This window comes from Fonsecaea multimorphosa, assembly GCF_000836435.1.
Source record: "Fonsecaea multimorphosa CBS 102226 unplaced genomic scaffold supercont1.7, whole genome shotgun sequence".
Classification (NCBI taxonomy): domain Eukaryota; kingdom Fungi; phylum Ascomycota; class Eurotiomycetes; order Chaetothyriales; family Herpotrichiellaceae; genus Fonsecaea; species Fonsecaea multimorphosa.
In genome coordinates, this window is record NW_015971641.1 from 121,054 (window position 1) to 134,719 (window position 13,666).

The following is a 13,666-nucleotide window of genomic DNA, read 5'->3' on the forward strand; positions in this document are numbered from 1 at the left end:
ACTACCTGCAAGACTACATGTATAATCACTATGACCTAGAGAGAGAGAGAAGCCTCTGTCTCAGTAACGTTTATGACATTCTCTATCAGGAAAAAAGCTCAATGAATGAACCGAGGGTGCTCCTTTGGTTGGGCCTAGTCTCGTACCCAATACGCAAAGACCACGACAGGACGCCGCGCACCGTGTCACAATCTTCTCGTCAAGACAATTTATCTCGATTCTGCTATCCTTTCAATCGTTTCCCACCAAGCCTTCTGTCGAACCTCCATACTAAAAGATCGTGTCCCATACACACCGCTGGACAGCCGCCCATACCAACAATTGAGCTCAGTCAAAAAGGCCAAACCCCATCATGGGTCTTCTCCTTCGTGGTTCGCGCTGCCGCCCTCCTCTCTGTCGTTGTTGGAACTGGCATCAGAAACTTGGTCATCTGCTAAAACGCCTCCAGTCAGCCCCGAGGTAGTCAATAGAGAAGAATGGATACTCACTGGGTTCTCCGACAGTTCTCATCCGTCGCAGAGTGGTCATGGTATCTTCAAGCACTTTCAACTTCTTATTCAGCTCCTCCCGTTCAGCAAGCGATCCTGGTGACTCGCCAGCAATTCTGGTCACCATGGCATCATCCAGGTTGAAGACAATTTCTGGTTTGAAGATATCAGGTAATTCGTTGAGAAGGCATTGTTCCACCGCATACACCCCGAAAGAGTCGACGATGGTCTTCAACGCAACCTATCAAAGTCAACCTCCGAGCTCCACTGAGCAATATGCAACTCACCTTGTAATAGGCTTCCATGGCATTTGTCGCATCAATACACGCAAACCTAGACATGTTCGACTCTGTATCTTTGAGTAGGGCGGCCAGAAGCGCTCCTGTATCTATGTGACAGCTGTACAGTCGATCCCTGCCGTCCTCTGAAGTAGGATCTAGGCCAAAAAAGTTCCGGAACTTCTCCACCAATGCTTCTCGCTCCGCGTCGCGGCGCTTCTTCTGCAGATTTTCAGTGAAGTAGTGATTGTACGTGATAGCATGACCTTTCATGTGCGGTTTGAGAACTTCCTCGACCTTCTTGTGCAACTTGGTGACAATGGTCTCCAAGTTGGGTCGGATCAGGAATCTCATAATGCCGTCCCCCGTGACAGAATCAGAGATATGCTCTACCACAAGCTCGATTGTCGTCCTTGCTGCGGTGACTAGTCTCTCCTCTGTTTCGTGGAGTAAGTGCTGCCACGGTCTGCATTGATCAAAGAACAACTCGTCCACAATTGATGGGTTGAATAGACCAGGAAGTTCACGACCTCGGTTCCGACGCACGCGAGCCTCGACAGTGTCGAGATACGCCTGGCGGGAAATGGGTTGTGGGCCGGGCTTTTTCTCTGACTGCCCATCTGTTTCTTTGTCGACAATCTCCTGAGCGTGCCCTTGGGTGCGCATTCTGGCGGCGAAGGTAGTAAGTGTGTGTTGGACAACAGCACGGAGACGTTTGTTGTAGCCTTTGTCGGTATCTGCGCTTCCAAAGAATGGATCTTCGTACGTACCACGAACGGAAGACTTGATCAAATCGACAAACTGCTGGCTTGCGTGGAAAAGATAGGTGCGTTGTTCAAGGAGCGACCCTCGGGGAGCACCGAGCGCCGCCAACTTGCTCTTACAGAGAGTCAATTCTCTCGTCACATCTCGTACCAGAGAGGGAAGCTCCGTGAGAATTTGACCGAGCAAGACATGACTGAGACGTGGACGGAGATTGTCAATCCCAAGCTGACTGCTGGGCAGCGCTGAGGACCACACGCGGGATTGGAAAAATTCCTTTTCAGCAGCATCTCGCTCGGCGGAAGTCGTGTCTTTGGTGTCATAGTCGCGGTTCTTGAGAACATGCCATCCCAGCTTGAAGTAGACATCTTCATTTCTCGCCAGTTCCACAAAGGCAGCCTCGCTGTCAGACCCAGCATGCAGCAGATCTGGCTTGGTGATAATACCCAAGGTCCGCTGGCCCCTCGGGTCGATTTCGCGCGCGAGCTTGGTGATGATTTGATTTGCCAGGTCATTTTTGGCTGAAACGACTGCCAAGATGATGCTTCTCTTACTCTTCATGTACGACTTGACCAAGGATTGCACCAGCTCAGCGTCATTGTCTGATTGGGAACGATTACCAGCCCAGAAGATGCCGGGAAGATCAACAAGGGTCAGGTTGGGCTGGTTTGGACCACAAAGCTCGACTCTTAGGATATCCTTTGCGAAAACGGTGTTGTCACTGTCCAATCCCATGGCTTTCTCCGCGGATTTGACAATGTCTGCAAAGTCGGCGATCGAGGTCGAAGGAGGGGTGAAGAGTGAGAGGCGTTCGGCATCTTGCTCTGTGCGATCGGCACTCGGAATGATGGTGACCACAACTTTAGAGGCAGGGCCACGTCGAAGGATGAGTTCAGTCGCGAATCGGGTGCAGAGGTTGTCTTTGGTGGGAAAGCGGAGGCCCGAAATCGCTTCCAACACACTGGATTTGCCGGAGCTTTGGTCACCGCAGACAATGATCTGAGGCAGATCCACGTAGCGACTAATGCCTTGAAGTCGCAGACTGTCGATGAGGTTCAGAATTTCTTCGTGCTCGGAGGTCTGAAGGCTGACTTGTGCCATCTTGAGGAGAGGTCGTCGCCGCTGGCGGGTTTAGCAGGGTTTGGCAGAGAGCTGGAGTGGTTGAGGGCGGAGATGGGACGGGCTTTTAGGAGAAAGAGAACGATCCCTCCCTTGGCGTGAGAAACTTGCAGGCTCCTGCTTGCCTGTCCTGCTCTTGGAGGTGAGGCAGAGCTAACTGGCGTCTCCACTGCGAGCAAAGGCACAGAATGTCCTTTGACCATGGCCTTGACCATGGCCTTCAGCTGCGCCTCTTTGCACCTTCGCTTTGTTGGCACGTTTGATCTGGCGGCTGCCTGCATTGCGGATGCCAGTGACCTGATTGATAGCCACGGCATTGAGAATCCTGCCAGGCTGTGTCAACTCTCCATCCGGCGCAGTCCCCGATGTGGCTCCTACACAGCAAAGCAGGTCCTCCACGTCGGAAGAAAGAAAGCAAGCTATCCATGACTGAAGAATCATTACGGGGCGCGCAGACTGTCAGCGCAGTATCAAGACAACACTCGTTAGTTCTACCTGGTATTGTTGGACAGATGTATAATGATTCAGGGGGCCAGGGATGGCAATGATGGGTATGGGTTGATGACGAGGAGGTCAATCAACGGCTAGGAGGAAAGATGGCGAGTCAGCCTCGTGAGCCTTGGCGGCAGCCGCAGTCAGCCTCGCCGGCCAAGACAAGAGATAGAGGAGTAACTGACCATTGTTAGAGAAGTGATACGTTCCCCTTGACAACGAAGCCTCACTGCCTCCTTGAAAATTGATTACATTAGGTACTTTTGCTTGCACTTGATCATATCATGTCAAACTTGACATATCTAGCAGACCGTCTTCCAGATCTTCTTCCACCATGGCCAGGTAGCTTGAATTCTGCGTTCCTCCTCTAGAATCTCCCTGAGATTATGAATTTCTCTCCGTCCGCTCGTGATATCAATCTCTCTGATCCTTCGGATCTTGGTTCTCATTACCAGCTTATAGCCAAAATACATGGCAATGACGATAGGTGCTGCGAGATAGACCTCAAAGAAATTCTCCACCAATTCTGAGGCAGACATGTCGGCATAGCCAACGGGTGCGAAGCCGGTCCAGAATTGCGCAATAAGAATCAGAATGTTCATTGCCAAGCCTATCCACGAGCCGTACACGGTGGCTTGTGATTTGAAAGCGAGTTCGTCCAAGGAACGGCCAGCAAGGCGCCAGGCGCTGCGGAAGCGGATGTGGCATAAACAGATAGTGCCCCTTGGATATACAGGTTAGTCGGAGCGCAGGATAATTTAGAGGTCAATCCTACTTACCAGGTGAAAATCGAAGCAAGACCACTGATTGCAATCATCCAATTGAATGCTTGAGTTGAGGTGTCCGGACCAGCCGCGACAATGTAACACAGAAATCCGAAGAGAGAAGAAACAATAATGGCAACCAATGGACGGCCTTCACGGTCGACGTAGCCCAGTATCTTAGGAGCTTGTCCCATGTCCGCAAGCGCAGCCAGAGTCCGGCTGGAGCCATAAACGGAGGAGTTTCCAACGGACAGGACTGCAATGAGGATGACGACGTTCATGATGGAAGGAACCGCATCAATACCGGCGTTGCGGACAGCAATGACGAATGGAGAGGCGTTGGCGTCCGATGAGGAGCTGCCGTTCAGTAGTTGCGGGTCATTGTAGGGGACGAGGACGCCCACGATGGTAAGGGAGACCATGTAAAACAGTGCAATCCGCCAGAAGACTTGCTTCACAGCCGTAGGTAACGCGATGCGAGGGTTCTCAGTCTCAGCAGCTGCGAGGCCCACCAACTCGGTTCCACTGAAGGAGAAGGCAGCGGTGACAAATACGGAGCACAAGCCCTTGAATCCATGGTTCTAGGCAAACGTCAGTGACCAAAGCAGGGGATGGGAAATGGAGCTTGACCTACAAAAGCGCCTGGATCGTACCAGTAGCGGGCGCCGATATAGCCTCGGTGGTCACCTGGGACACCCCCAGTATTGATGATGATGCCGAGGATGATAAAACCAATGACGGCGATGACCTTTATGATCGAGAAGACGAACTCAGCTTCGCCGTAACCTCTGACGCCGAAGAAGTTGATAAGAATAATGGCCACCAGGAATATAGTCACCCAGGCAGCCCCGTTAACGTCCCGACTGCCGGGCCAGAACTCGAGTGTAAGAGACGCGGCGACAATCTCGAGAGGAAGAGTAACAAGCCATTGGAGCGCGTAGCTGGAGAAACGGTCAGTCTCGACAAATATTAAAGATCAGCAGTATGACACTCACTTCCAACCCATTGCGAAGCCCCAGGCCTCATCCACGAATCGGCTGGCATAAACGGAGAATGCACCAGCTACAGGGTACTGCACCGCAAGTTCACCAAGAGCATGAGTGGTGCAGTACAACGTGATGCCTATGAGACCATACGCAATAACCAGTGATGCAGGGCCTCCGTTGGCAAGTGCCGACCCAGAGCCCACAAAGAGCCCAGTCCCGATGGAACCACCAATTGCAATCATCTGGAGATGGCGGCCCTTCAGCTTCATCGCCAAAGCTGGCTCGGCGGGAGGCTGATCTGGGAGCACCCTGCCATTGGCATCGATGGCCTGAGTCGTGACCCGAGCATGTGGATTCCGTTTGAAACTGTCCACGAAGCGACCGAATGCGGTGGGTGCGGGAGGAAATTCAACCTTTCCTTGGGATAAGTCGGTGCTGCCGCTAGGGCTCGCCGACATTGCTTCAATATCCTTCTCCATTGCAGATTGTTATGGAGGAATGATGGCACAGGGGGTGTCTCTTGACAAGGGAAGGCTGATATTCCAAGGGAAGCGAGTGGCAGCAGCAGCTGGGGGAGATATTGATATTAAAATAAACGAAAGAATCGGCATGAAGCGTCGATCGTCGGCAACATGCGACGAGATTTGGTGGCAGGCAGCGAATGGAAACAGCGACAAAATACAACCGAAGCGGAGTATGTGAAAATTTTGTGGATTGATAAATGTCGCATATTGAAAGCATTGGGGCACGACAGGGATACGAGTATTCTGCAAGGCTACCTTACCCACTTGGCCATGCCACCCCAGATGCCACTGTGCCATTTTCAGTAAGCAAAATGAACAAATGGCACCAATGGCACACCACAAGCACGAAATCGGCACCCAAACGGATACATGGCACGCTGCCGTTGAACATTCGGTGCACGATTTTTACTTTTCCCACATGAGGGTCATCATAAAGAGGAGCTGGTGATCTTTGACGAAGGGCGTGAGGTTGCAGCAAGATCGCCTCAAACCCAAGTTGGTTGTAAGACGACAGGAGCTGAGCAAGACCGGGCATGTGAGACCGGTGCCAAGAAGAGAAACGGCCGTTCTCAGCAGATTGGGAAACCTTCGTCGTGAGTGAAAGGTGGTGAAAGAGGTGAAATACGCGGGAGAGGCACAGAGGCAATTGTCTAGGAGGAAGAGAAAACTCTTCACGCGGCGTCAGCTAACGCAAAGTTTCCCCGCCAGCGCGAAACAGGTCGGAAGCTGGAAAAACTCTGTTCCGAGGCCCGGAAAATTCTCTTTCATTCAGCCTTGCAGCAAGTTGAGTGAAGGCCGTCAGCTTCAGGCTTGATCCTGCTGAGATTGCCCAGTTCGACGTCTCTGGACGACGGGTTAACCAATCCGAGTGGAACAGATTCCCAAGCCAAACGTGGGATTGTCCTATATTTGTACTCGGCGGGTCGGTACGTGGACGAGATTCACACCTACAGAGAAGTGAGTTTCCTGCCGCGCGGTGCGGTCCCCAGTCTTGAGGCTGGCTGAAAGCTTGACCGGGCTGTTACGAATACATTTATGGAGTGAAACAGAAGCTTGCAAAATCAAGGCGGAAAGATGAGCGACATTGTGACGGAAGGAAATCAGGCACTTATGCAGCATTTCGCGGATACCGAGGCACTATGAAGAAGTAATGAGATGGCCTTGAAAAGACAGTTGAGGCCGTTCCTGCATGACTGCCAACATGTTAGCCTTGCCCAGCTTGTCATCAACGGCCTCTTGCATGACAGTACCTAGAGCCTCCCTGAGCAATGCCGCAAGACTGGTGGTTTTTGAAGCGTGAAAACTTGTCATGAGCCCGAAGGCACTGAATATATGATGCACTCCTTTCATGTCTTAGACAGTCAAAGAGAATGGAATACCGAGCATTCGAGATACGCCAGCCGCATTGATTGTCTTCAGCAAGTCGAATGCCATCGATTCTTCCATAAAGCTCACATCGAGGACGAGAACTATTGTCACTTTTCTGCTCCAAGAGTCGAAACTTGTGGACATTGCTTCGTACGGCTACCATATTTATAGGTGGACCGAAGAGGAACGATTCTGGAGAAGGGGCGAATGGAAGTGCTTGAAGATGAAATCACAGTGTCCTAAGCATATCCCCGGTGAATGCCAAAAAGCAAAGTGATCCTTCCCGAATCACTCGAACAGCTGGGAGGAGTGCACACCGTGGACGAGCTGGAGCCACGGACCAGTTAGATAGAAAGAGTCGGCGTTGATCGTTAATTGGTGAGTGGACATGGGATGGAGGGAGAAGTGTACGAGTTGTGAGTGGTCGGGCGCAGGTGGCGGGGGAAAAGGAAGAGAGTCACAGTAGTAGTGGCTCGTCAATACTTGTGCGAGCGAATGCTGCTCGTAGAAGAGGTGATACACCTCTACCCACTACCCGCCTAGGCAGGTACCTTGGCTAGGCACCTCGTCGCCTACAAGGTCAGGCACAGTAGGGCCTGTAGGCGGCCTCTGTGCCGGTAGATGACTCTCCCTAGGCCCGGAGAGCGAGGTTGGGTTGAAAGAGTGTGTTGATCAACAACCTCATTTTGCTGATCATGTTTGTTTTCGAGGATAATGGCACTCCACCCACCTCCAGCATCGTCGTCATCTTTCTCACCTGGCCACCATGGTAATTTCTTCTGAGACTCGGTAAGCGAGAACCCTCAAGTCCTTGACAGAGTTCACTCTGCGCCTTTTAGCTGCAGGTCCCGACCGAGGGGATGGGCCTCGACGCATCCGCGCCTATCGAGGCCCTTCGGATGCACCTGAGATTGGCCCGTCCTCACCCACCGCAACCCGTAATAAGCCTGATTAGCTAGCCCACCGCACAGACCTCAGCTAGTCCTCGCGTGGCAGCTGAACCTACAGCACCTCCAAGCACCTTTTAACTCCCCCCAACTGGCCCCAAGCCTCAAAACGGGCTGGACCAACTGTGACTTGTGGCCTGGAAGGCACCGGGGGCACCCTGCAAGTGGCCAACCAAAGCTGCCGCCTTACTGTGCTTTTCCCTCTTCCGCTGTTTTTTCACGCTTCTCGGCTTCTCTTTCACACCTGCGCCCTCCTCCACCAAACAACACTACCTCGCAAGTACCGCTACCAGGACGTCCGCTCCCTTGACTTCCTTCTCTCACTCTCTCTACTGACCTTTGCAAATCGACATTCCTTCCTGCGATCGTCCTTCCGTCCCGTCTCTTTCGTCTTATGCCCAGTGCCCTGTGACTCTTGGCCCAAAAGAGCTTCGGAATTATATCCACTGCCTATCAATCCAGTCTTTGTCGCGTCGCAAATGAGTCCTAATACCCAACCTCGAGTCCACTGATTACCCGAGCAGGTCAACTGGGCGTCATCTACCGTCACACCGTACCCAGTCAAATTGCTCTTTGGCTAGTCGCCGTTGATGCGATGAATTCGTTGCCTGTTGCCGGCACTCGGAAACCTTTGCCTCGGGCAGCTTGCGCATGACCATGATCCTCGATATCCGACGTGGACTTCCTCGCTGACGCAATGGCCACTGCCATGGTCGCCTCTGAATCTTCTCTCAGCAGTCGTGTTTCCCTGATTTCCCTCGACCCGGCGGTCGCTAGTCACATCACCGGCACTACGAGGACCACCACGGTTCCCTCGGCGTCGCAGTATGGATCGAGTCCGAGAAAAAGTATGAAGACGCCCGACACCGAAGTTTCCCGCAGCCACAATAGAAATAATTCTGCTCCCAGTGTTTCGGACAAGAAGGGATCGACGTCGCTCAGGCGCGTCAAGGATAGTACAGAGGTCTTGAGGCAGCGCTCGACAAAATCATCCAAAAAGCCAAAACAGTCGCTGGAGACGGTCCCCGACAACGTCCACGGTCGCAACTTCACTGTTGGCAATGTGGGAACCGGTGGGATCCTTTACTTGACGCCCTCAACGCATCAGAGAGGCAATGCGTCTCCACACTCTATTGCCTCACCTGCGCATGTGTCGTCGGCATCACCACCTGTCCTGAGTAATGGCGAACAGTGGCCTCCAGCGAATGAAAAGGTGCCAACCACCCGGTCCGTGTCCTCTTCTCAGTCTCAACAAACGGCCTCTTCGAAACGGTCTGTTAGACCTTCACCAAGGCCTAAGGTCTTCCCTAGTCACGGCCGGTCGCAATCCTTCTCTACCATTGAAGACCATCGTCAATCTTTGCTGGTTCCACAGTCGCGGACGCTGAGGATTGTTATCAATCGCCCCGAGACCGCGAGACCAAAGACAGCCCAAGAGTCCACCGAAGAACCGGCTCTAGATTTCCATCATACCCTAGAAGTTCCTATTCCACACTATCGTATCGGTACTTTTCGCCTCAGTTCCAATGGAACCCCAGTGCTGCGGGGATCTTCATTCACAAGGGCGTCTCTTACACCCTCGGATGTCACCCCTACTCAAGCAATTATGCAGGCAGAGGGCCTTTTTGCGAAACCCCCGCCTGCCAGCCTCAAAGCTTTCGCAAAACTCGAAGCAACGGAGACAAGTGTCGAGGAAGCAGCACCCGCCACACCTGTTATGCCACCGCTCTCCAAGGCTACATCCACAACGACTTCCAGCTTGTCTAGCATCGTCCAGCCCCAAGTATTTGACCACCTGACCCAGATGTACGATGACCCTTCAGTTGTCCGGTATTGCCAGAACGTGAGGGAAATCACCGCGGCCACTCCTGCTCGGATCATTGCTCAAATCTCGTCGGACTCTTTCATGGACTATGAACTGGTCTCCGACTTTTTCCTCACATTTCGATCCTATATGTCAACTTATCAAGTGCTTGATCTTCTCCTCGCGAGGTTGAGGTGGGCTATTAGTCGCTTGGAAGAGGACGGCAGGATCATCCGCGTACGCACATTCGCCGCCCTTCGTCATTGGATTCTGAACTATTTTATGGATGATTTTTTGATTGACCACCGCCTTCGGGTTCGTTTCTGCAACGAGGTCAACACGTTATACAACGACGTCAAGGCAAATCCCGAGAATGGGTTTAGCGACCTCAAACTCTTGCGCGACTTAAAGCGGTGCTGGAACGGTCGCTGCTCATTATGCTGGGGCCCTGAGAACTTTGATCTGGACGGCGAACAGGAGGAAGACATTCGGCCTGGAGGACTGGCCGAGACTGACCGTACACCAAGGCCGCGGCTCGGCGTTCAGCCTGCCCAGGCACATCATGATCCCGCTCAAGCTCCAGTCCTGCGAGGGCCACAACAGAGTTGGTTCGAAGCAGATCCTGTTATCAGACCAAGCCACGATCGTCAAGTTTCAGAAAATTCTGGTCTCCTCAGCGATGGCAGCGTCCAAGCAACTTCTTGCTTTGTTCCTAAGCACCTTCTGCGACCTGGTGGTAGTGGGGGTGAAAGCCATTCCAAAGCTCCTCATCCTGTTTCCGTTCAATTGAGGCGAAAGAATGCGCCTGCGAACCTGCAAGTGGTCACTCAGCCCACACCGGCCCAAAAGGTCATCGGCCACAGGAGAGGAGCAAGCTCTATTGACAGCAATAGAGAGCCCACCCCTCGCAAAGTAGCTCCTGAGCCTTCCGCCCGGGCTGTGGAAGACGGAAGTATCATCCGAGGACTTCTTTACAGTCCAAGCACCCCTTTCGTCCAGATTGTATCTTCCCACTCCACTCAGTCGCTTGACAGACACGAAATGGGGGCCTCACGGGGAGGACCTAGAAGGGAGCATGGTACACAATCAGCGACTCCACCTGTTGCGAGGAACATCTTTGGTTCTTTGCGAAAAGTCCTCGGAAGTAAACATGGTCATATCGACATGACCCTTCTCACTGTTTCTCAGCCTGCTCAAGATGTGCCGATTCGAGGCCAAACAGCACATTTACCTCTCAATGTGTCCAAATCTCATGACGAGCTACGTAACAAGCCGGGAGCAGGTATGCCCAGAAAGGGCGAAATGCGCATTGATCTCCTCTCGGCTGCGGCATGCCAGAACTACGAGACTAGGTTTCCTTCGAAACATCGAATCAGTTACGCGCCCTTCTTTGCGACCAACCGTCCTCTTCAACCAACCACATCTACTGGAGACGAGAATGAGCCACAGCGTATGCCAAGTCATGCTACTCGTCAAAGTGGCTCCATTTTGATAGTTGACGATACGCGCCCAGATTTTCCTTCCATGTCTGGCGCGCTCCCACCGCCAGACAATGACTTTGACTATGGGGAAGCCGGTCCGTTGCCGTTGCTTAGCGTTCATGATGCTACACTGCTGGATGATCGAAAGGCAAGCTTTGACGCAGTTGCGACGCAAAGGAGCTCGAACGTTCTTCCGCATGATATAGATCTCCCACCAGCACAAGAGAGGGGTGGCAGTTTGGAGGAGGTCACAACAGACCCAACTGAGCCGGATAACATGCTCGAGGCCTGGCCCGAGGCTCCCAGTACGATCAAGAGAGCACATTCTCCTACAACGGCCAGTTCCAGAACTGTTCGGGAAGACATCAAGCCAGTAGATCCTCCTGTGGATGGTGATCTTGACATCGAGCCTGAAGAGGCTTCCGTCTCAGAAAGCATGCAGGACGGAGATGTCGATGTCCGTCAATCGGAATCGGAGGTCAGATTACCACCACAGACTCTTAGACGGAGGCCAGGAGGAGACTTGCGTCGGGTCGAAAATGTGCAAGAATTGGACCATACATTTCACCATGCTTCGATGGATACCGCCAGCGCAATATCTGAATCACCTCACGAATCGTTACTTATCATGAAAACAGACACTGTGCGGCGCATTCCTTCGCCAGAGGGCCCTCCACCTAATAAACCTATCTCTCTGATCAATACACATTCCTCACAACACCTCCGGCCTTCTTTCGAGGCAGCTGTTGCTGGTTTCTCTGCCATTCCCGACGACGAAGATGGCGGACTCGAGGCAACCTTAATGAAGCTTGAGGGCCGTTATGAGAAGAGGTCACCACCCATGGAACAGCATCCGCTGGATACTGCCGCGCGGCGGCGATCACTTCCAGAGCTGAGTCGAATGTCTCACCCAGAACCTGGCCATTCCGTAGGGGCAACCGACCATTCAGTGCCGGCTCCTCCTCTATCCGAGAACGTCCGCACAACAGTCGACGAAGTTGCCTCGGAGCAGTCGGCTGACGAACCCCTCACACCAGAGCCCTTGGTGGTGGAAGCAAAGCCAAGGTCCTCTCGTCGCTCCTCGATCTACGGACTTCCGACCGAAAGTGTAGCCGATTCTGATGAGTCTTATGGATCTCTGCCATTGTTGAAACGTGAAGCTGGCCATGAGAGTACTGCTGAACCTTTGCCTGTCAAACCAGCCACAGACTTGCCTATGGTTGCCCCGGGTTACTTTCCGCAAGATCCTCCGCAGTTATTTCACCTCCCCAAAGGACCTCCGCCGAGCGGAAACAAGCACAGAGCCAGCATTCCACGACCCGAGACTGCCAATGACAGTGCGCGATCCTTCCTTCTGGACGAAGATGAGAATCTTTCGGACCTATCCTCGGAGATTTCTGTGGACATCATCAATTATTCAGAGGTTGCGGGTCGCTCTATTTCGCCCATGCTTGCTGCCCCGGGAACGGCTATTTCGGGATTGGAGATCCCAGCACACCCGTTGACCTATGCATCGGTGGTGAATTTGCGTATTCCTACTCCACCGGAACGAGCCTCTGATCCTCTCCCACAGGTCAAGACAGCACAAGCCAATAAGCCTCCGCACAACGATCAGCCAGCGCGCAAACAGCAAGACCCATCATCCACTCAGCCGCTAGCACGTCTGCCAGCCGGTCCGGCGCATATGCCCTTTGTTCTCGCTTGTGATTCACAGGTTCTTGCCCAACAAATGACACTCGTGGAAAAGTCTGCGTTATCTGAAGTGGAGTGGTCAGACCTGGTCGAAATGCGGTGGGATAACAAGAACGCTGAAGTTCTGGATTGGGTCGAGTGCGTGTCAAGTGGGAACGTTCGAGGAATCGATCTCGTCAGCACACGCTTCAACTTGGTTGTCAAATGGGCGTTGTCTGAAATTGTTTTGACGCAGGACATTCATGAAAGAGCTCGAGTCATCACCAAATATATTCATGTCGGTGCACATGCTCGCCGATTGCACAACTACGCGACAATGCTACAACTCACGCTTGCGCTCACCTCCACCGACTGTGCGCGACTCGTGAAGACTTGGGAGCTGGTGTCAAACCCGGACAAGGCGCTGTTGAAGAACATGGAAGCACTCGCGCAACCTTTGCGCAACTTCCACGATCTTAGAGCGGAAATGGAATCGTCGGATCTGAGCGGCGGCTGTATTCCTTTTCTAGGTTGGTGGTCCTTTTCGCGTCTGGACACTCGCGTGCTGACTCATATATCAGGATTGTATATTCGTGACTTGACATATAATGCACAGAAGCCCTCCCATGTTGCAGGCGCTCGCGGGACCGAGTCGCTCGTCAACTTCGAACGTTACAGGAGCACGGCTATTATTGTCAAGGGGCTTTTACGGCTAATTGACGCCAGTTCAAGGTACAACTTCGAACCGCTCCCGGGAATAATCGAGCGGTGTCTCTGGTTGGCCGCCCTTGGCGATGATCGAATACGAAGCGCAAGCAAGACATTGGAAAACTAATCAATGGACATATTGGATAGCGGGCGAAGCATAATGGACGGATCGGATTTGGTCCGGATGAGCTGCCAGCCAGCTGATGCAGGTTTGTTACCACAATATCGACTCGCAGCATTTTAGCGACGGGCTTTGTCAAGCTAGCAGGCGTGC

The 13,666-nt window shown here is 52.8% G+C and overlaps 3 protein-coding genes across 3 annotated transcripts; 1 reads left to right on the forward strand and 2 right to left on the reverse strand.

Moving 5' to 3' along the window:
• Positions 1 to 350: 350 nt before the first annotated feature.
• On the reverse strand, positions 351 to 2,629 carry Z520_04265 (uncharacterized protein; the record flags this gene model as incomplete). The annotated part of the gene is made up of 3 exons (XM_016774774.1): positions 351 to 433; positions 489 to 729; positions 776 to 2,629. The coding sequence occupies 3 exons, from the start codon at positions 2,627 to 2,629 to the stop codon at positions 351 to 353; spliced, it is 2,178 nt and encodes a 725-aa protein (XP_016633754.1).
• Positions 2,630 to 3,441: 812 nt separating this feature from the next.
• Z520_04266 (uncharacterized protein) lies at positions 3,442 to 5,368 on the reverse strand (the record flags this gene model as incomplete). The annotated part of the gene is made up of 4 exons (XM_016774775.1): positions 3,442 to 3,862; positions 3,919 to 4,484; positions 4,538 to 4,844; positions 4,899 to 5,368. 4 exons carry the CDS (start codon positions 5,366 to 5,368, stop codon positions 3,442 to 3,444), a joined length of 1,764 nt encoding a protein of 587 aa, XP_016633755.1.
• A 3,057-nt stretch (positions 5,369 to 8,425) lies between these two features.
• Z520_04267 (uncharacterized protein) lies at positions 8,426 to 13,519 on the forward strand (the record flags this gene model as incomplete). Its single annotated transcript, XM_016774776.1, has 2 exons — positions 8,426 to 13,214; positions 13,266 to 13,519. 2 exons carry the CDS (start codon positions 8,426 to 8,428, stop codon positions 13,517 to 13,519), a joined length of 5,043 nt encoding a protein of 1,680 aa, XP_016633756.1.
• Between the last annotated feature and the right edge of the window lie 147 nt (positions 13,520 to 13,666).